General features: G+C 45.6%; 1 protein-coding gene across 2 annotated transcripts; it reads left to right on the forward strand.

The window, feature by feature from the left end:
- On the forward strand, positions 1 to 25,420 carry CES5A (carboxylesterase 5A). 2 transcript variants are annotated; one of them, XM_035725201.1, is made up of 13 exons: positions 1 to 89; positions 1,209 to 1,413; positions 3,439 to 3,577; positions 5,211 to 5,344; positions 5,774 to 5,927; positions 7,416 to 7,520; positions 9,264 to 9,368; positions 10,681 to 10,821; positions 13,570 to 13,638; positions 15,494 to 15,641; positions 22,520 to 22,669; positions 24,806 to 24,878; positions 24,983 to 25,420. In XM_035725201.1, exons 1-13 carry the CDS (start codon positions 17 to 19, stop codon positions 25,203 to 25,205), a joined length of 1,719 nt encoding a protein of 572 aa, XP_035581094.1. In that variant the 5' UTR covers positions 1 to 16; the 3' UTR covers positions 25,206 to 25,420. The 2 variants fall into 2 exon arrangements, with proteins under 2 accessions (XP_035581094.1, XP_035581095.1); XM_035725202.1 differs by lacking the exon at positions 22,520 to 22,669 and having other exon boundaries at positions 24,983 to 25,403.
- Positions 25,421 to 25,800: the final 380 nt, after the last annotated feature.

Genomic DNA, 25,800 nt, shown 5'->3' on the forward strand with positions numbered 1-25,800 from the left:
CAGGCAGGCCAGCCGGATGAGCAGGGAGTTGGGGCACCAGGGCCAGACCCTGATCTGGGCTGTTTGGGTCCTTGCAGCTGCCACTGAGGGTGAGACACCCCATGGGAGAGGAGAGCCCTCAGAAGATGGGGTAGGGAGATTTCCTTACCATAGAGGATTTTCCACTAGTGCAAACAAACCCATCTCTTGGAGGTCCGAAGGCTCATAAAAGGCTATGTAGTAACCTCGGGGCACCTGACCAATGTCCTGGTGTTACTGAAAGCCACCACCGTCCCCCCCGCCCCCGCCAGAGTCTCCTTTGTGGGAGTGGGTAGAGCGCAGAAGACCCCGGTCCTGTCTGTGAGTTGCTCACACCTTGTCGGAGGCACTGGGGAGGGACATAGGATGGAGCCCATGCTTTGTACTGCTGCCTGCCTGGACAGGACTTTCTCTATTAGAACGACATTAGAGCAGGTAGCACCAAGACACCTGAGTCCTGCTAAGTAAATAGCTGGCAGTGAACTTCTCAACATTCCATATTCTATGTGGAAACCGAGAAGCTTGCACTCTCGGGTTCCAAAAATGTCATCCTCATATCCCTGGAGGTGGATGAGCTGATGTCAGGTGGCATCAGCATGAGAACTTTTTATTTTCGTTGATGTATATTCATTTTCATGTGTATTCAAACCATAGGCCTAACTCATCCAAAGCACAAGTCCATAGATGTTATTGCTTGGGATTCCTCTGGGTAAGATTTTTAAAGTTTATTTAAATTTAATTTTAAGAAAAATCAAAAAGCTAGTAGTCATATAGGGGATGCACAGACATGCCAGCAAGTGTGCTGATGGGTATGAAAATGACTCGGGGCCAGATGACTTTGTGGGATGCTAGGATCTGCAGAGCCTGGCATCTATCAGATCCAGAGTAAGGGAAATCTGCTCTGCGGAAGGGAGAGCTTCCTTGTTCCCCAAGATGACTGGGGCAAATTTTGTGGCTCAGTGTTGTGCTCCTAGGAGAAACTAAGTCGGTGCTCTGATGCAGGTGCCTTCTAAAGCAATCTTGAAAGAAGCCCTGGACAGGGGTTCGTTCATTGACAGGGAGTCTAGCTACTTCCTGTTGCCCAGCCTCTGGGCCAAGAAAGAGTGCCCCCAAGTGAGGGGAGCTTCTAGTTGGGCTCATTCCAGTTCTCTACCCAGCCACTCCTGATTCGTCCCTGTGTGTTCCCTCAGGGCCAGCCGCGGATGCACCGGTGAGGAGCACCAGGCTGGGATGGGTCCGGGGGAAGCAAGCCACTGTGCTGGGAAGCACCATGCCTGTGAACATGTTCCTCGGGATCCCCTATGCTACGCCCCCTCTAGGACCCCTGCGATTTAAGAAACCCAAGCCTGCCTTGCCCTGGAATGACTTCCGAGATACCACGTCCTACCCTAAATTGTAAGAGCAGCCTCAGTCCCGTGGTGGAATGTGACCTGGGCATGGGGGCAGAGTACTGAAGGGGAATAAAGGTCATGCAGCTCCCTGGGAAAGGGGGGGGGGCACCAAGGAGGAGGAGGAGGGGTGCAGAAGTGGACAAGGGCTTCGGTAATCCCATGGCCCCCCAGCTGGCTAATCAGTGGGATCACTGGTGGTGGTGGTCAGAGCACGCAGATTCCTTGGGCTCCCTTCTTGGGACTTCCTGAGTCAGAATCTCCAGAGCGGGGCCCAGGAAACTGGTTTCACTGGAAGGTGTCTAGTGGTTTGAGGACCAGTTGGATTTGGAAACCACTGTGACTGACTTACTGAGTCTTGGTCCAGGTGTTTCTATGTCATGCCCCACCCAGACTTAGTCTCTCCAGGGTCCAGACTGGCTGAGGGCTTTGGGGTGAAGAACCACCCAGGAGGGATTTCAGCTCTAGTGCTCTGTGCCCAATGCAGGGAAATCCACAAACACCTGTGGAATAAATGCACATGTCGTGGGTCAGGATCCCCCCGTCATTGCAAATGTTCAAGCTGAGGTGGGTGAATCTTGATGAGGACTTGAGCATAGGTTGGGAGGTGAGACTTGAAAATCCCCCAGAATCTTCTGATGCTCAGATTCTGGGAAGTCCTCAGGTTGGGCCACACTGGTTCTTGGTTCTTGGCCTTGAGGTCCCAGGCAGAAGGAGTACCCTGGTGCCAGGAAGCTCCCTAAGCCACAGAAGAAGAACCCATGTGGCCCAGGGACCGAGGACACTAAGCTGAAACTCATCTGTTCCTTCCTTCATGTATTCATTCAGCTAATATCCATTGAGAACCAACTCAGTAATTGCCTCTCTGTAAGGCCCTGGGGGCACACAGTGGGCTGGTCACAGCTGCCCTGAAGGAACTTGTAGGCTGGTGGGGGTGGTAGGGACATAAATAATAACAACGATTAAAATATGGAGTGACAAGAGCAACCTTTTAGGGGATCAGAGAAGGGTGCTGAGATGGAACCACCTAGCCTAACCTTGGAGGGAGGTCAGGGATGGCTTTGCTGAAACCAGTGAGGCCTTGATTTCTCATAAACAATATACAAAGGGGCAAAAATGCATAAGCACTTGTTGGGGGTAAATTTGCAGTGATAAGTACCGCCTAAGCTGTACACTCTTCTATTAAAAAAACTTCACAGTAATTGAGCCCTGAGAATATTAGGAATCACATATATTGGTCTCACTCAATCCTACTGTGTCACATGCTCAGTCCTAGGGACTACGTGGTACTGAGGTGACTAAAACAGCTTTTAGCTGCTCACGTTTGAGTGGGGGAAGATGGTAACACTCGTGCAAGTCTAGGAGAACTTCAAGGAAAGAACACAACATATATAGGTGTTTCTAAAAAGCTGTGGTCTAACTGGAGAAATCTCAGAAGGCTTCTTGGAGGATGTGGCACTTGTACTGAATCTGAAAGACAGGGAAGAACATGAGCAAACATATGAGCAGAGAGCCGTCTGGGTGTAGGGACCAGCTTGAGCAAAGGCTTGGATACCAGAATCTCCCTGCACATCTACTTCCATTGGTTCCTGGTGGAAAGGCCTAGAAATGTCCTTTTGTTCCTCTGGGGGCTAGAAAAGGTAACTGCTAGAGCAAAGCCCTTGCTATGTAACCTAGTGTCTTGCCCTCTAGGTTGGGGAATTGTTGAGGCATGTTGAATCTTTATGTGTGTGTCTGAATTGTGGTAGTGGCTGTAGGCATGGATGAGTGCTGGAAGTTAATGATACAATTATTCTGCACAACGTGCTTTCCTACCCAAACACCAGATAAAAAAGAATTATAGTGTGTTTCTTTGTCTGTGCCACCATGGTGGGGGCCGGGGAGCTGATTAGACTTTGTACCAGTAGCTCCCATACGCCTCTTCCACTCAGACACGGGAGACCACCAGGCCTCTCTGCAGTCACAAGGCCTGGCCCCTCCCAGGCAAGTTAGCTGACAGCAACTCTGAGGATTTCTCCTTCCTTCCTCCAAGGTGCTTCCAGAACTCAGAGTGGCTGCTCTCAGATCAACACTTTCTCAAGGTGCATTACCCCAAATTGGAAGTGTCCGAAGACTGCCTGTACCTTAACATCTATGCGCCAGCCCATGCGGACACCGGCTCCAAGCTCCCCGTAAGGCTGCCTGTCATGCCGGGACTCCAGCTAGCGGGTTCATGCCCAGGGGGTAGGTTTGATTCTAGCGGGTTCATGCCCAGGCTAGAATCAAACCTACCCCCTGTTGGGTAAAAGGGAAATGTAATCACTTGATGCATCAATAACTCTTAAAAAGTCATTTAATGACAGATTCACTTTATCTTCCTTTCTGATTGCTTCTTTGTTGGCAGTGACTTGACCTTTGATTTTTATTTTGTTTCGTTTCCCCCCCTGTTGACTATTTAATGGTCTGTAAATATTTAGAAAGACGCTGCTTAAAAGGACCCTGATTTTCTGTTAGCTAGTTTGTTTGGGAAATCCTTTTTTAAAAAGGATCATTTGCTCTAGTTTTTCTGTTTGCCGTGAGGACAGGTAATAATATTAAGTATTTCATTTAAGAATGTAAAATATCTCTGTATAAGTGAGCGGGAAAGGTATTAATTTTTAACCACACTCTCCTGTATCCTGTCTCCCCTTTGCCGGTGCAATGGGAGACTCAATCTGTTGGATCCTAACAATATGTATTGAGCACTGACTATGTGCCAGCCACAGTATATTATCTCATTTAACCCCCACAGTAACCGGTGGGTAAGGATTATTGGACCCATTGTACAGATTAAGAAGATGAGGCACGGGGATGGCGTAAGTGACTCGTTTCACGTTGTGCACACAGTAAGTGGCAGGTCCGATGCCAAAGCCAGGGCTTTGTCTGGTCCTTCTTTTTCCTCAGTGGCTTTATTCTCTTTTCCTACCCCAAGAGTTGTAGTCCCTAGTATGACTTTAAAAAAGAGAAGGGCGGGGCACCTGGGTGAAGCATCGGACTCTTGGTTTCTGCTCAGGTCTTGATCTCAGGGTCGTGAGATCGGGCCCCATGCTCAGTATGGAGTCTCCTTAAGATTCTCTCTCCCTCTGCCCCTCCCCACCTGCACTCTCTCTCTCACTAAAATAAATGAACAAATCTTTTTTAAAAAGAGAGAATGGAAAGGATTTATTAATAAGTATATCAATCCTGATAGTACCATGTGAATGTTTAATGTTCCCCAGTCCAAATTTTTCTAATCGATATAGTAAAGTTTTCACATTTCTCTTCCCTGTCATCTCTCCTCGCTTCTCTTCTCTCTGTAGGTAGGGGAAGGAGTGAAGTTAAAACAATTTAAGTGGTTTTTGCTCTCCTACATGGCTTACAGTGATTTCCTTCTTCCTATGGGTCACAAGTTCAGAGATATTTAGTTAATACTTTCTGAGCACTTGAAATTGTTCTAAGAACTTTAGATGTAGGATCTTGTTTAAAATCTCATGATAACCCATCAGTGAGATACTTTCATTCTTCACATCTTACAGATGAGAAAAATGAGCCTCAGAGAGGTTAAGTAATCTGCCCAATGTCACACAGCTCATCTGTGGCAGAGCTGGGAATCAAGCCCAGGAGTAGCCAGGTGCCAGAGCCCACAAGCTTACCCCTGGGCCTTCTTCAAAAGACAAAACCTCTGATGCTACTTAGAAAGGAAAGTGAGATGCTTATATTTCCCTAAAGAAAGAAGGTCCCAGAATGCATAGGGAGGGGATGTGAGTTTCTGGCAGGTTGACTAGAAAGGTCTTCTCCCTTCCACAGGTCATGGTGTGGCTCCCCGGGGGTGCCTTCGAGACTGGCTCAGCCTCCATCTTTGACGGGTCTGCCTTGGCTGCCTATGAAGACGTGCTGATTGTGACGACCCAGTACCGGCTAGGAATATTTGGTTTCTTCAGGTGAGTGTCCCCACGCTATCGACACCCCGGATCCCCAAGGCACAGCTGTGGGCAGCCACAGGGGATTCAGTGCCCAGCCGCCTAAGGAGGAATGAGCCTTCAGTGACATTGAACAAATGTGACCCAAAGTAGTTAGGTAATTTTTGCAGCAGGAAGAGATTAACCCCCAAGTCTTGGTGGCTTAAAACCAAAAAAAAATCTTTCTCACTCCAGTAAGGTCCAGCTGAGTGATCCTGACTGACAGACATCTTTCCATGTGCTCCATCAGGGACCAGGGTCCTTCTATCTCATGGCTCTGCCCTACTTAAGGGCCCAGACCCTCTGCATTTGACCGGCAGATGGACAAACAGAGCCTCCACCTCGAACTCCTTGAGCTTCAGAAAGCAGATTGACATCCACTGAGTATTCTCACCCTGCCTCTTGCCCCAGCACAGGGGACCAGCATGCTCGGGGGAACTGGGCCTTCCTGGACCAGATGGCCGCCTTAACCTGGGTCCAGGAGAACATCGAGTTCTTCGGTGGGGACCCACACTCTGTGACCCTCTTTGGCGAGTCAGCGGGAGCCATAAGTGTTTCCAGCCTTGTGAGTTCTTCTCTTTGGGGGGCTTGAACGAAACTCAGTGGGAGAGGTCACAGAAATGAGGACCATGTATCACTTGTAGCTGATTGGTGCTTCACGTCGAACAGACATCTTGTCTCCCTCAAGCCTCCCATCATGAGTTAGAGGCTCAGTCTCCTTTCATGGACAAGAGCTGTCATCAGGAAGAGTTTAAATGAACTGCCCAAGATCACCTAGTGAGTAACAGTTTGAAGAAAAATCCCTTATATTTATAGGGTCGAAGCCCTGGTATCTAATTACCAGGACAGGTAATTACTCATTTAATAGAAAAATTCAGCTAAAACGTAAAGTAACAAAGGATGCATATAACAGTTTATTTCAAATTCCAACATAAAGTGTGCATTTCTCCACCAATGGTTTGATACGGTGCTGTATCTTTTCAGGGTCAGTCTGTTGGCCGGAGATCCACCGTGGGCTCTGGGCATAACCCCCTCCCCCCAGATTCATTGTCCTCTAACAGCTGCTTTAGCTTCTTTACAGCGAGCACAAACTTGAGGTGCCTGCCTTGTAGTCTGTGAATGCAGCGTGCTCGTGGCAGCTTCTGCTGCCTCGCCACATATCTTATACTCTTACCTCGTTCACACCAAATTAATCTGATGGCGGTATTTTTCAGCTACTTGCCTTCATCAAAGGTTTCTTTCCCCAAACATAATTTTGTTTTCTCTTTACATGCATACTTCATTGGTTCCCACGATATTTCATCGATTAGGTCATTACAATAGCAAGTGTAACTGACAAAGCAAGTTTGGGAGCAAATGCCCCTGGCACGTGGCCAGAAACCGGTGGGAATAGAAAGGTGTGTGGTGCTAGAAAACAGCCCTCTGGCTCCGAGGGGTCAGCATCTCCTGGGCCTCAGCTAACAGGTGCACAGAAGGCAGTTACATGGAAGCGGGTTAAGAGAGCTTCTGCTATATAGCACTTGACAATATACAAGATATTTTTCTGTCTTCAAGATAACTCGATAAGGTGAATTAGAGTAAATCAACTTTTACATATATGATGACAGCCACCGTTTCCTGAGTGTGTAGTATTTGACCAGGTGTTGTGCAAGGCCTTCTATATTCGTTACTTCTGCTCTACAGAACAGTTCTGTGATATGGGCTCCATCTTTCCTTCCAGTTTTGCAGGGAGTAGATTGATGCTCAGAAATATATACAAAACTTGCCTGAGGTTCTCCAGCCAGGAAGTGAAGGAGCTAGCACTCACACACTAGAATGTTTGACCTCAAAGTTCCTGGGAGCTTGGGGCTCAGAGAAGTTAAATAACTTCCCCAAACTTTCATGGCTCATCCTTGAATCCCAAAACCAGGGATTTTTTTTTTTTTCTCCTGTATGTGTAGAGCTTTTAAGGAGACTTCCTGGGAAGGTTTCTTTAAAGAAGGCTGGGTAGTGTGTTTAATGGATGGGGAGTCTCCTGCCTGACTTTTCCTGGTCTCCTGTGTTCTCATTCCAGATTCTATCCCCCATGGCGAATGGCTTATTCCACAAAGCCATCATGGAGAGTGGGGTGGCCATCATCCCTTTCCTGAGGGCCCTCGATGATGAGAGGAATGAAGATGTAGGTATATTGTTAACACCTCTCTAGCTTCCTCTGCTTGGTCTGGGGAGAACATGGTCAGGTGTTGATTGACCATGTGCTTGGCCGTCCTTACCGACCATGGCCAAAGAATCCAATAATGGCCAAGGCGAACCTTATTGCTCCATGGAAGGCCTGGTTCAGGAAGTAGGTCTCCAGCGCAGTATAGCTGGGGCACATGAAGGTGTGTGCACATGTGTACATGAATGTCTATGTGATAGTTCTTACATTATTCACTATTCTTCACCTGGAATAGATAACTCAGTCCCCTCTGTGATATACAGCTCATTTCCAGTACCTACTCCATTCCACCTAGAGTACTATGTTAAGAAAGATTCTGAAGCTGTTTCCAGTTCAGTGGGAAAGAACACTGTGACTGATGCATGTTGCCTGGCATGAGATTGTAAGGGGGCGGTGAGGCATATGCCCCAGACTTTTGTCATCTGTCATCTTGTTCAGTGCTCTACCAAGCAGTGAGGACCTGGAGACCAAGATCTCTGTCTCTTTCATGTCCCAGCATAATGCCTGGGGTCTAGTAGGTGACTACTGATGTTTGCCAAATGAATGAGTTAACAAATGAGCTGATTCAGTCAATGAATATTAGCACGGGGCTGTGGAGCCATCTCCTGGGGACTGTGCATTTTAGTGGTATATTTGCTTAAACACCTTGTAGAAAATAACGGTGTACACCAAGAGCAGAGACCTAGAGATATAATATTGTAAACATACCCTCAATACACAGGGAATATTAATTTGGAGAACACAATATATCAGCTTTTGGTTTTGTGCACATACTTATTCATTCAGCATACATATATTGAGTGTCCCTTGTCCCCCCAGCTCTATGTTAGGACCTGTGGGTTTATAGATGAAGACAGGCCACACTGACTTGAGAAGACCATCATCTTTAACCTGGAGTCCAGGAAAAGTCTGGGAGGTGGTCCTTGAGCTCCTACAGTTGTAGGCAGATTCTGTATGTTTGTGCATTTTCCCAGGGAGAGGGTTTGTAGTTTTCATTGGATTTTCAGAGCCTTCATGACTCCCAAACACTTAGGGACCACCACTTTCAAGGGACAAGTGCCCAAGGAAAGTTCAGTGACTGGGAGAGATAGTGTTTAGGAAAAGGCTAGGAAGAGCAGGTAGGAATCCGTGACATGACAGGAAATTAGAGAAGGAGGGAGTTCATGAAAGGACATCCCAGAGGAGGTGGGGATGAGTGGAATTGGTGGGAGACAGAAAAAGATGTTCAGGGTTTTCCAGGCTGCAGTGGGGGTGAGGCTGAGCAGAGCTGACAAGCTGAGACTGAGCCAGAGTCATGCCTCAGCATACAGTTAAGTCATGCTTGCAAAGCTGCTCCTCACTCTTGGAGCTCCTGAGTTGGGCTTCTGGGCTCAGTGGGGCCTAGTGCCATGGAGTCAACGTCATAGGACTGGTATCTCCGTGACCAGGAAGCTTGACTCTATTCGGTAGCCACAGACTGACACACCACCTCCCCCAGCTCCAGCGGTTGCTGAATATGGCCAGGAGGGTCAGGCAGGAGCGTGAAGAGGTCCAGGGCCAACCGGTCCTCAATGAGTACATTCTGTTACATGTACATGGGGGTGGGGAGGGGCAGCAGGCTTCATATATGAAGAACCAGCCTGGGGCTGGATCAAGGACTCTTGTCAACTTTCATTTTCGTGGCGGCCTTCAATGCTGTGCTCTGACTCAGTCCTCCGGAAATAGTTGCAGGTGATCACGCATATCTGTGGTTGCAACGCGTCAGACTCTGTGGCCTTGCTGCTGTGCCTGAGGGCAAAATCCCCCGAGGAGTTGTTGGACATCAACAAGGTGAAGACGGACAGGAGGGTCTGGGGGCCGAGAGAGTCCACCACTCTCTTACTTACTTTGATTTGGGACTTGGAAAGATGGAGGTTGGGATTCATAGTAATGGCCATAGAAACACAAGGTAGAATATATAGAACCCTGATAGGTAATTTAAGGAACTTGATGGGCCAGGGGTGCTGCTTAGCCTGGAGAACATCCAGGAAAATAGGAAGGTTGTCTCTAAGTCACCAGGAAGAGGGACAGCACCTGTTCCACATGCTGCCAGAAGTTAATTCAATGCCAAGAGCCAGAGTTCTGTAGGAAGCCATTTTGGCTTGGTATAACCAAGAATTTTCTAAAAACTCAGCTGTCTTCAAAACAGCCAGCTCCTAGATAAGGTAGTGAGACACCCACCTCTATAGGTATGCAAGCAGAATCTCGATGACTGCTGACAGATTTCAGTCCCTGGATGATTCATTGGACCAAATGAGCTGTTATGTCCCTTCCAACCTTGAGAGCTTCTGATGGTCTTGGAAGAGCGAGGTCATTATCTGTCAGATTCCAACATTTGTTAAGTAGTTATTTGGCATGGATGAAGGGTCTGCTGAGCAGTGCTGGAATCTGGGAGCTGGTTACCAAGTCCTTGACCTGATGTAGTGTGAAAAGTCTTCTATGTACTCCCTTCCACTCCTATTCCCAAACAGAGACCCCAGAAAACCATGGATAGAGCCAGGTGTTGCTTCCTGAGACCCAAGAACTATCCAGCCAAGTCGAAGGCAAATATACACCAACCCCCACTACTCTGGCCACCTCCAACCCCCCCAGCCAACGCCTGCCGCTAGCTCACCACTCTGCCCATTGCATTTGGCCAGTGGTTCTCAAACTTGAGCATGCATCAGAATCACCTGGAGGGCTTGTGAAACAAGTTGGCCGGGCTGTAACCCCCAGAGATTCAGATCTAGTAGGCTTGGGCTGGGGCCTGAGAATTTGTTTCTAACAAGTTCCCAGGTGATATGCTGATGCTGCTGGTCCAGGACCCATACCTTGAGAACCACTGTTGTAGGCTCCTGTCTTTTTTAGGTAGATACTAATTATTATCCTCATTCAGCAGATGAGGACTCTAGGCAGGAAGCTGAGCCCCTTTGCCCAAGTAAGTGGCAGGGCTGGCCAGGCAGCACTCGTGCCTTGGGAAGGGCCAAAGGTGGCTTATTTTTCCTTTCTTAATGCAGTTTGACCACTGCTGGAGTGGGTTGGCTTTGCTGGGCTAAGGGTCTGGGGGACAGCGGATTTTATGAACAGAAACAGATGCTGATTTTTCTCTTCTTCCTTATTCCAGAAAACCAAGTCTTTCACTCGAGTGGTTGATGGTTTTTTCTTTCCTGATGAGCCTCTAGACCTATTGACTGAAAAAACATTTAATTCAGTTCCTTCTGTCATCGGAGTCAATAACCACGAGTGTGGCTTCCTGCTGCCCATGGTAAGAACCCCAGCTGCCCTCCCTGTCGCTCCCTCAGCCACAAGGCAGCTGTGTGCTTCCAAGCTGAGCACTCCCGTGCATGACGCCAAGCGCTCCGAGGGGACCCGGCAGCCAAGGATGAAGAAATGCCCCTTCCTCTCGCTCAAAGAGGGTAACTGAGGATTGGGGGCAGCCGTAGCCAGTGTCTGCCCTGCTCCTCGTATAAGGCTTATAGAGAAAGAAACAACTCTATAAAAAAGTAAGGGAGGATGGGATCCATTTGAGCTTTGATCAAAACATTACAAAGGATTGTTTCAAATTAGCACACTACACTTCAGAGATGAAATTCATGCGGGTTTGGAAAATTTCAGGCCTTTACATTTTCACGTCCAGCCTCGGTTCTGGCATTTTGACTTCCAAGAGAGCTCCCGAGGCTCGTCCAAGTTGCAAAATTATTGAATCGCTTTAGTCATTCAACAAGTATGAACGGAACATTTGCTACCTGCTCTACACTCTTGGCAAAACCCAAGTGTTCAACAGTAAACAAGTCACACGGCTCCAGCTTTCGGCAAGCTCCCATCTGAGTGAGGAGAGCAGATGAAATGCAAGGTTGAATAGATGGTTTCAGGAAGGGGCAAGTGCTATGAAGGACGTAAACTGGTAGAAGATCTTTAGGAAGGAGAAGGGGTAGAGAGGAAAGGCTTCTCTGAGGAGGGATCGTTTGTGCTTGGGCCGAATGCTGAGAAGGAGCCATGATTCCTTGACCCTGCCATTTAAGAAGCCTCTCCTGATTCGAAATAAACTTTTCATCTGTCCTCAGAAAGGAGGAATGCTCAAATTCATAATATCACCATGGCTTAGTTATAGAGACCAATCTCCTCCTTTTAAGCTGAGAGAGATGAGGTAATGAAATACAGGGTTTGTCAAGGTTAGATGCTAGTTGGTGCTGTTTAGAACCAGAACCCCAAGTTCCTTGGGCTGTCAAAGGCATGTTCTGCCATGATGAATTTGACCTACAGAGCAATGTTTTGGGGTAAGTGGGGGGTGGGGATCTTTCTCTTCATGTTGTAAATGAGGCAACTGAGTCACAGACTGTGGCTTAAGGAAGGCCCTTCAGTACTTCCAGGTCTGTGCCAGAAAAAAGAAGGCAGGTGCTCCTGATGACAGCCACCACCACCGTAACCACTGCGACCAGTCCCGAGTGCCTTCCACGTGCCAAGTGTATGCCAATCGGTGTAACACCTTGCAAACGGGCATTGGTAGTTAAAGAAACTTAGCCTCAGAAAAGCTAAAATTCCTTTCCAAAGTCTCCCAGCTGGGAAGGAGACAGTGGTGTATACTTTTTTTCATGCGCTTAGGCTCTGCCATTATATGTTGGGTTCTCTGTTAACCTGCTGTGTGACCTTAAGTGAACTGCCCAACCTCTCTGAACCTTTATTCCTTTAATCTGTGAAATAAGACTGATCTTACTACCTGCTTCACAAGTACCCATCAAATAGCCTGGCATATAGCAAGTGCTCAGTAAATGTTAGATATTGGAATTATTCAAGTGGTACCATGATATTTGGTGCCCAGGTCTGCATAGGTCAGGAGCCTGGGGCGGTGCTGTTATATCATGTGACCTTGCAATTACATCCACTGCTGGTCGTTGGAGACCGTGGGTAATCCTCCAAAAACAAATCTCAGCTCCTGAACTTATAGAGAGGTTCTCTGTAGTTGAAATATACTTGTGGATAAATTGAATTACCCTGGAGATTCCCTCAGATGCCAGGAGACAAAGTTGTTTAAATATTTACCCTGGTGATTTATTATCCCAAGATTTTCAGCAGAAAATGTCAAAGAGAAATTCATTTGACAGGTGAAGAGTACTTCTACCCTCTCATGTTTTTAAGCTGTAGAACTGGCCAGGGAGACGTCAGTTAGCAAATAATTACCCATAGCTTGTACTAGGTCCCAGGCAGAGCCTAGGTTCTTAACCCCTAGCCTTGCCACCTCACTGGCTGTTGGCAACCTGCTGGCTTCTCAGAGGCCCTGATTGCAAAGGTCTTGAGAAAGAGAACTTTAAATCACTGGCTTCAAGATTTTCTGGTCTCTGTTTGGACTTGATGCCAAAGCCAAGGTGTAGGCTGTTATCAGTTTGCCAGGGCCTCCATAACAAAATACCACAGACCAGATGGTTTAAACAACAGAAATTTATTTTCTCACAGTTCTGGAGGCTGGAAGTCCAAGATCAAGGTGTCAGCAGTTCCAGTTTCTTCTGGGGCCTCCCTCCTTGGCTTGCCTTCTCCCTGTGTCCCCACATGATCTTTCCTCTGTGTGCACGCATCCCCGGTGCCTCTTGTGTGTCAGAATTTCCTCCTCGTATAAGGCCACCAGCCAGCTAACGTCCTCTCTCTCATTTAATCACTTCTTGATCAACCCTATATCTACATGGTCACATTCTGAGGTAGTGGGGATTAGGGCTTTAACATGGGAATGTGGTGGGGGGTGTCAGCTCATAACATGGCCTTTCCACAGAGCAGCCACTCGGGCCCCACAAGACCACAGGTATGGCAGGGAATGACTGCCTTTTAGCAAATGTGGGAAGAAGAAACTTCATTGCTCCACCAACCCACTGAGGCTGCTCCTGCATGTCGCTCCCTGGGGGCTGAACAGGTTCCTGCTCTCCAGCCTGTCTTCTAAAAGTCAGGCACTGTGACACTCAGAGACAGCGCTTTCCCTTCTGGTGACCTGAGGTGCTCACAGAGGACGCCCTACTTCTCTCCACAGAAAGAGTTTCCTGAGATCCTCGGGGGCTCCAACAAGTCTCTCGCCCTGCACTTGCTACACACAGTCCTGGTAAGTGAGCTTGGGCAACTGATTTTTCAGTCAGCTATTTAACAAACCTCCTTGGGCCACACTCAGGAGAAGGGGCTGGGTCTGTAGACGTTCCTCGTTAACTCATTCAGTGAATCTTTGCTAAGTAGGGCTCCACCGTCCCTTATTCAGTCTCAAAATCCAAGGAGCTCTGAAAACCAGCCCACAGGGCAGCCACACTTGCCCCAGCTGATATGTGGCCACTGGTCCTTACCGTTCCCATTCACATCATTCATCCCACTATTCACATGCTTCTCTGCGGACACGGAAATGTAGGGGCTGAGGGGGCCACCCCCCAGAGCATGTGACATCATATGCAGCCTCGGTACTGAATTATCTGTGTACAGTCTGAAAAACTATAAATTCTGAAACACACCTGGGACTAGGGACCCATATTTACTAGATGCCAGCGAGGCACTGTATTAGGTTGTAGCAAGACCAAGGACCATTACTCGATCATTTATTCATTGACTCCCTGGACAGATGTATCAGTACCAGGTCTTAAGCCAGACGCTAGACTTAGGGATGGATTCCCTTCTCTTCTTCGGTCTTTTTGCCTTAAACATTTATCCAGCGTGAACTCTGTACCTGGTTCCTTTCTTTCACTTAGTCATTGAATGGATGTTTGTTGAGAGGCCACGTGCCCCAGGGCTTCCCTACACACTGAGGTACTGAGGTGCAGTGAGAAGCAGGCATTCCCTTTATGCTCGCAGAATCCGCAGACCGTGGGGTAGGTGGAAGGAGGCGGCACTTCAGCGCAGTGTCTAACAAACCAGATCAGAGGAATGTCCGAGGCCCTCTGGTGCCTGTGGGAGGGAGCAGGTGGCTCCCTCAGGGAGAAGGGCCTTGAAGAATGAGTTAGGTTTGTCCGGCTGATGGAGGAACAGGGGCCAGGGGCTCTGCTGGTCCTATGGTCCAAGTCAGGGGCACTTGCACCAGAGCCTGGAGTTGCTCTGGGCCTGATTAAAAACACCCAGCCTTCAGAGGACCCGCTGAACGAGTCTGAGCAGTACTCCCAGGTGTCCTCTGTACTGTCTCCACATTCCAAAGAAACTTCTACAGGGCTGTACCTGTTTTCATGTGGCAAGTGGGTGGACTGATGGTCCAGGTGCCATGGCTTGTCCCAGCACTTCCCAGGCCCCCAGATCCCCAAGAACATCACCAGTGTGGCAGACCCTGAATCTTCATGAGGTTTACTTTTCACTGGCCAGCATTTGTGCTTGGGGCAAGTTGAGGGATGGAAGCCTGGGAGGCAGCCCTATCCCGGGTCAGGAAAGCACAGAATGCCCTGTTCAGGGATTTGGCAACAGGTCTCAGGGGAGACTGACAGAACTGAAGACGGGCTCTGTGTCAGAGAGCATGTTTCTCATGTAATCCTCCGAACAACTCATTTTTTATAGATAAGGGAATTCCAACAAGAGACTTGTTCAAATCAAACAGCAAAGGACTGGAGGCAGCACTGCTTCCAGAAGCAGGGTCCCAGTAGCAGTCACAAAGGTCTACACTCAGAAGGGTCCTACACTTGGTTGACAGGGATGGCTGTTTCTGAAACATCTCAGAGAGGCCTGCGCACTGTGATTAGGAGCACGCAGTCTGCTGCAGATAGACTTGCGGAAGAATCATTGTTGCACCAGTTTGGACAACCACGTACCCTCTCTGGGCCTCAGTTCCCTCATCTGTGAAATGGGGCTAATTTTGATATTTGCCCCATAGGGTCACTGTGTGAATTAGATGAGACAATGCATGTAAAGACCCCAGAATCATGCCCGCCCAAGCAAATGCTCAGCGTGTTGGCCGTTGTTGACCTGGGTCTCCTGTGACCATGATTTTTTTACAGCACATCTCCAACCAGTATTTATACCTTGTGGCTGATCAGTACTTCTCCAACAAGCATTCCCCGGTTGAGATACGAGATCGTTTTCTGGACTTGCTTGGAGATGTGTTCTTTGTGGTCCCTGGGGTGGTCACAGCTCGGTATCACAGAGGTGAGTCTCTGAGTACCCCCAGCCCCCACCCCACAGCAGGGTCACAGCCCAGCAAAGCCAGTGGCTGCAGAGAGTCTTGTGGCCTGATGACTGGCCACCTGCTCCACCCTTCTGTTCCCTCAGTGAGAGGGAGTTCTCAAGAATGTGTGGGATATAACCCTGCACACTGACCTTTGCAATTCCCGTGCCTTTCAGAGTTCAGGGATGTTGATCAGTTCTGTTGTTTCTGTTTCTTCTCCGTCAGGACCATGCAAAAAATGCCCACCTCCCCATAATTTGGGGGGGACTAGTTTCCCAGTCTCCTTTCTCTTTGGAAGTATCTTTCCAAGCATTTTAGCTCTAAGGAGTAGTGGAGCAACCAGAAAGAGAGTATTATTTGGGAGAACACAAACCTTGTCTCCCTCCCTCACCTCTCCCTGCCCTAATTCCTTCTCTCTCTCCTTCTCACTCACTCTCTCTTTCTTCTATTCCCCTTTCCTCCTCTTTCCACAGTTTTTTTTTTTTTTTTTTTTTTTTTTTACCAAGAGCCTACTATGTGCCTGACAGTATTCTGGGCCCTAGAGATACATCAGTGAACAAAACAGAGACCCTGCCACCATGAAACTCACATTCTAGTTGGGGAGATTGATAACAAACAAGTAAAGATAGAATATGTATGTGTTAGAAGATAAAACAGGGCAGGGGATAGCAGTTGCAGGGTGCTGTGGGATTCTGTATCATAAGGTCTATGGAGGTGATGAGGGAATGAAGACCAAGAATTGACTCTTGAATTTGGAAACAAGATCACTGGTGACCTTGACAGGAACTATTGTGATGGGATGATGTAGATAAAAGTCTGGTTAAAACGGATTCAAGAGAAAATGAGTAAACTGATCTTCAGAGAATACATCCCAATCTCAAAATCTCAGCAGTGGTTTTGGAAAAAATGAATGAATTGATTTTAAAATTTTACATGGAAATGCAACTATAGCCAAAACAATCTTGAAAAAGAATAACAAAGTTAGGGGACTTACAAGTCATCTGATTTCAAGTCTTATTTTTGAGATGCAGGAATTAAGAATGTCTGGTATTGGCTGAAGGACAGACAAATAGAACAGAGTGGAGAGTCCAGAAAATAGTTAGCCAATTTTTGACAGAGATGCTGAGATAATTCAGTGGAGAAAGGAAATACTGTTCAACACACAGAGCTAGAATAACTGGATATTTATGTAGAAAAAGTGAACCTCAATCCCCTAACTCACACTATACACAAAAATCAATGTGAGATGAGTTGTAGATCCAAATGTAAAAGCTAAAATTGTACTTAAGCAAAATTAATATATATTTTTTTGCTCATCAAAAAACACTGTTAACAATGTTAGCAAAAATAGTGGAGGAGGGAATTCCAAAAATCTGTCCCACTACAAAAGCAATGAATAAACTGATAAGTACTGTCAGAATCAATTTTATCAGAACTTGGAAACAAATCAAGGGTTTATAGCAAGCAAGTGAACATTTAATCAACATATAGATCCTTGAGTCTCAGTGAGAGAGTGTGGCATTTCAACTTACTCTGTACCATTTCCTGCTACCAGCTGGGCAGTGACCTTTAAGACAGTAGCCCACCTTGGTAGTATAGGCTCCTAGTACTGGAGGGAGAAAAAAGGACCTTATACTCAAAGAATTGTGGTTTTTTTCCTTTGATCTATCTGGTGGCTCCCTAAACAACTGAGCTCAAGGGGCTTGCTTTTATTTCACCTAACCCAGAACTGTCTCAGGGATTAGGAACCTACCTGGAGGGCATTTTTCATCAACATTTAAGGGTAAATGCATTTGCTGGGGTGCCTGGGTGGTTCAGTTGGTTAAGCGTCCAACTCTTGATTTCAGCTCAGGTTATAATCTCAGGGTGGTGAAACCGAGCCCTGGGTCCAGTTCTGCACTGGGAGTGGAGCCCGCTTAAGATTCTCTCTCTCCCTCTCCCTCTGTCCCTCCCCACCCCTGCTCACATGCACACATGCGTGCATGCTCTCTCTCTAAAAAAAAAAAAGTAAATGTATTTGTTGCTGCCACCGGAGGCAAAGGATAACAGTTGGAATAAACAATAGACAACACTTAGGAAGAAAAGCTGGGCAATGGAATGCTCTGGGAATAAAGGTTTGAGAAGTTCCCTCATGTCCCTGGGAAATTAGAAGGCCTTGTGCATGTCCAGAGTGGGGAGAATGCTCAGAAAAGGCCTGAGATGGCCCTAAGCTGTTATATCTGGCTGACCTGAAGGCTCTTCTCTTACAGAGAGTGGAAGCTAAGTAAGAGTTGTAAACTGTCTAGCTGAGTGTTGAGGGTGTGCTTCAACACACACATAATGCCCATCTTCAAAGATTGGGAGATTTTGTTTGTTTGTTTTAGGCATTTATGAAAATCTCAGCTGACTCATAAAATTATTAGTTGACCACTAAGATAACAGGAGAAAAAAGACTGGTGGTCACACATGATGAAGAATAGTCAAAATTAGTATGGGAACATTTCTAAACAAGCTAACAACAGCGACCACAACAAGCAGTAACAATAAACCATGGCAAAGGGGTAGAATCTGATGTTCAGAGTTGCCATGTTATAATTTTAAAAATCTCCAGTGTTCAACAAGGCATGCAAAGAGATGGGAAAGTATGGCCCACAGACAGGAAAAAAAGAAATTAATAGAAACTGTCCCTGAAAAACCCCAGACATTGGATTTACTAACCACTTTAAACCAACTATTAAATATACTAAAATAGCTATAAAGGATACCACATATAAAAAATTAAAGGAAACCATGAAAATGATGTTTTACCACATAGAGAAGCAATAAAGAGAAAATTTATAAAATTATAACAAGGACCAACTAGACATTCTGGCATTGCAAAATACAGCAACTGGAATGGAAAATTCACTAGAGGGACTCAATGGCAGATTTGATCATGGAGAAGAAAGAAAGAAACAGAGAACTTGAACATAAATCCATTGAGATTACCCAGTGTGAGGATCAGAAAGATAAAGGAATGAAGAAAAATGAACAGAGCCCAAGAGATCTGTGGAACACCATGAAACATCCCAACATATGCATGATAGGACTTCCAGAAGGAGAGGAAAGAGAAAAGAGGTAAAAATAATATTTAAAGAAATAATGATCAAAATGTCTCAAATTTGATGGAATTTGAATCCCAAGTAGGAAAAACTCAAAGAGATCCACATAGAGACATAATCAATCAAACACCAAAAACAGAAATTCCTGAAAGCAGTTAAAGTGAATAGACTAATCATGTACAAAATAGTTTCAATAAGATTAACAGCTGATTTCTCAACAGAAACCACAGAGGCCAGAGGCAATAGAATAACATATTCAAAGTGCAGAATGAAAAAAAAGCCTGCCAACCAAGAGTTCCATATCTGTCAAAACTATCTTCAGAAATGAAGGGGTAATCAAGACATTACCAGATAAACAAAAATTGAGAGAGTTTGTCACTAGTAAACCTGCCTGAAAAATGCTAAAGGGAGTCCTTAAGGCTGAAACAAAAGGACACTAGACAGTATCTCAAATCCACAAGAAGAAAAAAGAACACTACTAATGGTACTCGCATTACTTATGTTTACTTATAGAAGTCAGTATTGATTTATTTTTGGTTCTCTAATGTCTCCTTGTTTTCCTATATGATTTAAAAACAACTGTACAAAATAATAATTATAAATCTATGTTTTCACATACAATGCATCAAGATCCAATCTGTGACAATAACAATATAAAGGCACAGAGCTATAAAGGGGGAAAGCTTTTGTACACTATTGAAACAAAGTTGGTATTAATTTGAAATAGATTATTATAAATTAGGATGTTAATTGTAACCCCAGGGCAACCACTTAGAAAATAACTAAAAATATGTATAGTAAAAGAAACAAGAGGGGATCAAAATGGTACACTGGAAAATATTATGGTAATGGAAGACTTGAAGAATAGAAAAGATATAAGACATATGGGAAACAAATAGTAAAATGGCAGAAGTAAGTCCTTCATAGTCAGTAATTATACTAAATGTAAATGGATTCTCTCAAAAGGCAGAGATTGCAAAATGAGTGGATTTTAAAAACAGTCCAACTGTATGCTGTCTACAAGAGAGTCACTTTAGAACTAAAGACACAAATAGGTTGGAAGTGACAGTGGATTCTTAGTATTACAACAAAAGTATAATCAAAAAAGAAAAAAACCCAGATAAATTGGACTTCATTAAAATGAAAAATTAATGTGCATCAAAGGGCAATATAAAGAAAGTAAAAAAGACAACCCACAGAGTGGAAGAAAATATTTGTAAATCATTTATATGATAGGGGTCTATTATTTGGAATATACAAAGGACCCTTATAACTCGGCAAAAAGCCAAACAAGTCAATTCAAAAATGGGCAAAGGATTGAATGGACATCTCTCCAAAATAGATATACAAATGACTAATAAGCACATGAAAAGGTGATCAACATTATTAGCCATCAGGGAAACGCAAATCAAAACCACAGCAACATACCACTTCATACCCACTAAAGTGGCTATAATAAAAAAACCAACAAACCAAAACCCAGAAAATAACAGTGTTATTGAGAATGTGGAGAAACTGGAACTCTCATGTCCTGCTGGTGGGACTGGTAAATGATAAATGCAATGTGGAAAGTGGTTTGACTGTTCCCCCAAAAATTAAACATAAAATCATGGTATAACCCATGGTACAACCCATATCCTAGGGATAGATCCAAGATAATTGAATACCAGATGGTCAAGCAAAAATTGTACATGAATGTTCATAGCAGCCTTATTTAGAGAGGCCAAAAAGTGATAACAACCCAAAGATCCATCAGCTGATGAATGGATAAACAAAACGTGGTGTACACATAAGAGGGGTTATCATTTGGCCATGGGAAGCAATGAAATCCTGACACCTGCTACAACATGGTTGAACCATGAGAACATTATGCTAAGTGAAAGAAGCCAGACACAAAAGGCCACATGTGTGATTCCATTTATATGAAAAGTCCAGAATAGGCAAATCACAAAGACAGAAAACAGTTTCCAAAGGACAGGAGGGGGGCAAATGGAGAGTGACTGCATAATGGGTCCAGGGTTTCTGTCTGGGGACCTGAAAGTGTTCTGGGCCTCAATAGTGGTGATGGTCATACAACATTCTGAATGTACTAAAAACTACTGATTTACATACTTAGAAATGGTTCAAGTGGTGAATTTTATGTTATGTGCATTTTACCTAAAACAAAAAACCCAATGTTGCTACGGAAAGGGGAAGGCAAGCGACAGACTGGAAGAAAATATTCACAACATAATTATCTGACAAAAACTTCACATCCAGCATATGAGAACTCTTACAATTCAATAATGAAAAGACAAACGTTCCAATTACAAATGGATAAAAGGCTTGAAAGGACACTTCACAAAACAAGATACAGGAAAGCCTCTTTTGGCACATGAAAAGGTACTCAACATTATTAGTCATCAAGGAAATGCAAAATAAACCCCAAATGAGGAAACCATGTATACCTACTAGAATGGCTAATACTGAAAACACAAACCATACCCACAAGTACTGCGAAGGATGTGGAATATTCAGAAGTATCGTGGACTTCTGGAGGGAATGTAAAATGGTACAATCATTCTGGAAAACTGTCAGTTTCTTATAAAATTAAGTGCACACCTATCCTATTACTCAACCATTCTACTCTTAGGCATTCACTGAAGAGAAGTGAAAGCTTATGTCCTTCCTTGTATATGGACATCCATAGCGGCTTTAATCAATAGCACCAAACTAGAAAGAACCCAAAAGTCTATCATCAGATGAGTGGGTAAATACATTGTGGTATATTCATGCAATAGCATACTACTTGGTGATAAAAAGGAATCAACGACTGATACATGAAATAACATGGATGAATCTCAAAAACATTACACCCAGGAAAAGAAGCCAGACACACAAAAGTATATATATTGTGCTACTCCACTTATGCAGAGGTCAAGGACAGGCAAAATTAATCTGTGGTGACAATCAGTAAAAGTGTTGATTGTCTTCTGGTAGAGTGACTACAAAGACATACAAGGGAATTTTCCAGGGTGATAAAAATGCTCTGTATATCTTGGCATGGTGGTTACAGGAATGTGTATACATTTGTAAAAACTCATCAAACCATGTCATTAAAATCTGCACTTTTTATTGTCCATAAATGACACTTCAATTAAGAGAGAGAGAGAATGAGAGGGAGCAAGATAATGAGTATTGTAGGGTCTTGCTAGAAGGGATTTAGAGAGATAAGCCAGTAGCCAGAGGGGAAGCTGAGACCAAGAGTATGTGTGTTTGTGTGTGCCTCTGTGTGTGTGTGCATGTGTTAACGGGAGACTTGTAAGCATGTTGGCTACTGATGGCAGTGGTCCAGTAGAGAAACATTGATGATGCAGGAAAAGGTGGGGGCGGGGAGGAATTACAAAGCAAAGACCTTTAGCCGAAGAGAAGAGTAAGAGAAGAGAAGAGAAGAGAAGAGAAAGAATGTTGGAAGCAGGGAATAACTGGTTTGTCTCCGGACAGTTGAACCAGAATCAGTGGGAGGAAGTCACAGGGAGGTAAATCTTTGCTCAATAGGAAAGGCATATCTCAGTCTGCCCTGAGGGGTAGTGAGTTCTTGTCACCAGGGGTGCAGGGGCTGCTGTGGCAGCAAGTACTAGCCTCCAATAAGGAAGAGAGAAGTTAGCAGGGTTCAGGTCACCTATTGTCTCAGCCGTCCCACCCACGGGTGTGGAGGACCCGCTGGGTGGGGATGCGGGGCCAGCCCTTGTTCCACCGCCCTTTGCACTGGCCACAGGCCCTCTCCTACCTCTGTGCAGATGCTGGGGCACCTGTCTACTTCTACGAGTTTCAACACGGGCCCCAGTGCTTAAAGGACACAAGGCCGACTTTCGTCAAAGCCGATCACTCTGATGAAATCCGCTTTGTATTTGGAGGTTCCTTCCTGAAAGGCAACATTGTCATGTTCGGTAAGGAACAGGCTTCGGGGGGCGGGGTGTTTCTGCTCTTGTGGGGACTCGAGCTTGGGATGAGCTGGGAAGAAGCCCCTCCCTCCACCCAACATGATGCCAGAGCCCTGGAGTACTGGTGGGTCAGAACTTAGTCTGTGGTTTACAAACACAACCATTCCCTGGAAAACGCCCCCACTCTTATTTTTAGAAACCAAGATGAAAAGGAGTTGCCAGCATTGGCTTGATGAGTGTTTCTCTTTGTGCTAAAGCCGAAAGGGCTGGGCAATCGGGGGCACTCATGCGACCTAATTTCTTTTTTTAATTAAAACCACTTTCTTCCTTCTCTCTGACCACTGGTCTTACCCTCCCTGCCCTTTCCAGACCTGTCGATGAGGTTACCACCCAGTGCTTTAAAAGGCAAAAACAAAAAGCCAAAAACCAAAAACCATGTTTTTCATAATTCCCGAAGTCCTCTGGACCCAGGTGGCCTAATGTAGATGCTTGTGGGCTGCTGCTAGCGAGGTTAGCTCATCCATTCCTGAATTTATGACCTGTGCAGGGCCTAAAATAAGAAGCCAATCAGGTGAGGTTATCCACAGAAAAAAATTATAGCAACTACACACTACAGATATCACTAAAATATTTTGTTAAAGAAATTGCACACTACAGGCTCTTGACCAGTTCATGCTGGCTTCTCGACGATGAGGACCAAGCCCCTGCAAAAGTACGTTTGTGCACTGAGGTTTATTTGTTACGTCATTTATTCATTCCCATCCTTATAATGCAGATAATAACACAACTACCTCTTCGGTTGTCATAAGGATTCAGTGAAAATTCTCACAAGGCACACAGTGAGTGCTTAATAAATGTCACTGTACTATTACTCAGCAGCCATCACCGAGCTCATACTGTGGGACGGGGACAGGACTCTCCACGTGGGAAAAAATGAACCACATGAGTGTCAAAGGTTAAATTCCTTAATATCTAAAGAGCTCCTAAAACCAGTGGGAAAAGAACAACCCAGTGGAAAGCTGGCTAGCAGATACAAATAGACAGTTTATGGAAAAGGAAACATGAGTGACTTTTAAGTATGAAAATCCACTTGACCTCACCCATAACAAGAAGATTGCACACTAACCTTGACTGAGGAAGACTTTTTCATCTATCAAGGTTGGGAGGAGCAACACATTTTACATAATGTATTTGAGCAGGTGTAGGGAGACAGACAACCTCATATATTAATGCAAAACTCTACCAAATTTAAAATGCAGATGGTTTTTGTCCAAGCAATCCAACGTCTAGAATTTTTTGGTGCAATTATACTTGCACACAAGCAAAAGTATAAGCACACGCTGAAGCATTGCTTTTACCAGCAAAAGATTGAAAATGATGTAAAGATCCACCAAGAGAGTACTGGATGCATGAATTATATATTCACTTATAATTGCATATATACATATTTATGCATTATACATTTAGAGAACAATAAATGGCAATAAGTGGTGGGTTTATAGGCGACAGTATGGAACTATCTCCTGGATATGATTTTAGTAAAAAGAAAAAGACGCAGAATATGTGTTCATATTATACTGAGTGTGCAAAAAGGGGTCCACTTAACCCCTAGTACATGACTAGGCTGCCTTCAGAGGGCACTCAAGAAGCTGGTAGCTATGGTTGACTCTGAGCCTGGGGACTGGGTGTCTGGAGAAAAGAGATGGGAGGGAAACTTATTGTCATTAGATACCCCTGGTGCATTTTGGATTTTGTACTTTGAGCAAGTATTACTTTCTCAAATAAAGAAATGCAATAATTAATTAATTGCATGAGGCGAGGAGTGGTGGAAAGAGACAGAGAGAGAGGTGGTCTCTGTCCTCAGGGAGCTCGCAGCCTCACAGGAATGGATAGAAAAGCACTGGCTAGACGGGGAAGCTGCATGTTCAGCCTCCTCCAGCATTTGGAAGCCACGACTCCTTGGGCGAGTCCTGGCTGCTCTGGGCCTCAGTCTGTGCAGATGCAGAATGAATGCATGGATTGGTGGGCTGGTGAGAGGATCCGGCGGGAAGGGACATGTGAATGTGATTCAGCGCACCCGAGTCACCTTGGCCTTCTGGTGAGTCCATGTGAGAGCCGGATTTTGCGATTGTCTTCCTTCAGAAGGAGCCACCGAGGAGGAGAAATTGCTGAGCAGGAAGATGATGAGATACTGGGCCAACTTTGCTCGGACCGGGTAAGTGAGCCGCCCCCCCCCCCCCCCGTCGCCTCCCCCAGCCTCCCCCACATTCAGGTGTTGGAGGATGGAAATCTCACCCCCGTCTCTGCCCTCACTTCCAGGGACCCTAATGGGGAAGGCCTGCCTCTGTGGCCAGCCTACGATCAGAGCGAGCACTACCTGAAGCTGGATTTGAACGTAAGCGTGGGACAGAAACTGAAGGAGCAGGAGGTGGAATTTTGGTCGGATACCCTCCCCCTGATCATGTCCACTTCCACAGCCCTCCGTGGTCCTCCTTCCTTACTCCCCTTTTCTCTGCTCCTGCCTTTATTCTCTGCTCCTTGAGAAATTGTGTGTGATTTTGGTTTTCCTTCTTCTGCAATTTCCCCCACGATCATTAGCTCCATTTTTGTGTTTAGCTACTTTGTGAAATCAGCTGCTTGTACTGATGTTTTATGGACGTGGGGAGGAGCCCTAGGGGACTTCTTTTCTATATCAAACAACGCTGCTTGTCTTCAGTGCTACCAGATCTCTCCAATAAATCTGCAGGAGGGCCAGCCTATTGGTTGGCATCATAATGATCTTGTTACTAAGAGAAAACAAAATCAGAACGTGAAATATGTATGGGGAGCAGAATTTAATCCTGTGCTCAAAACTCTCCCCCAACCCCCAGCATCCAAGGTGAAGTGGATTTCCTATCAGAGGTGTGTATTACCTGAAATCTGAGTGCTCCAACTCCAATCCAGGCAGGTTTCAGCCACAAGCCAAGCATGGATGTCTTGAACCTCGATGGCTAGAACTGGGTCTTTCCTCCAGTGGGGGAGGAGGGGGTGGGGTGGCCAGAGAGCCTCCTTCTCAGGAATGGAAACCAGAGGTCCTTCAAGGTCAGGAGCCAAGGAGTCAGACGCCTGGTGGCAAAGTCAGGTCGGGGGGACACCGA

This window comes from Zalophus californianus, chromosome 17 (assembly GCF_009762305.2).
Source record: "Zalophus californianus isolate mZalCal1 chromosome 17, mZalCal1.pri.v2, whole genome shotgun sequence".
Taxonomy (NCBI): domain Eukaryota; kingdom Metazoa; phylum Chordata; class Mammalia; order Carnivora; family Otariidae; genus Zalophus; species Zalophus californianus.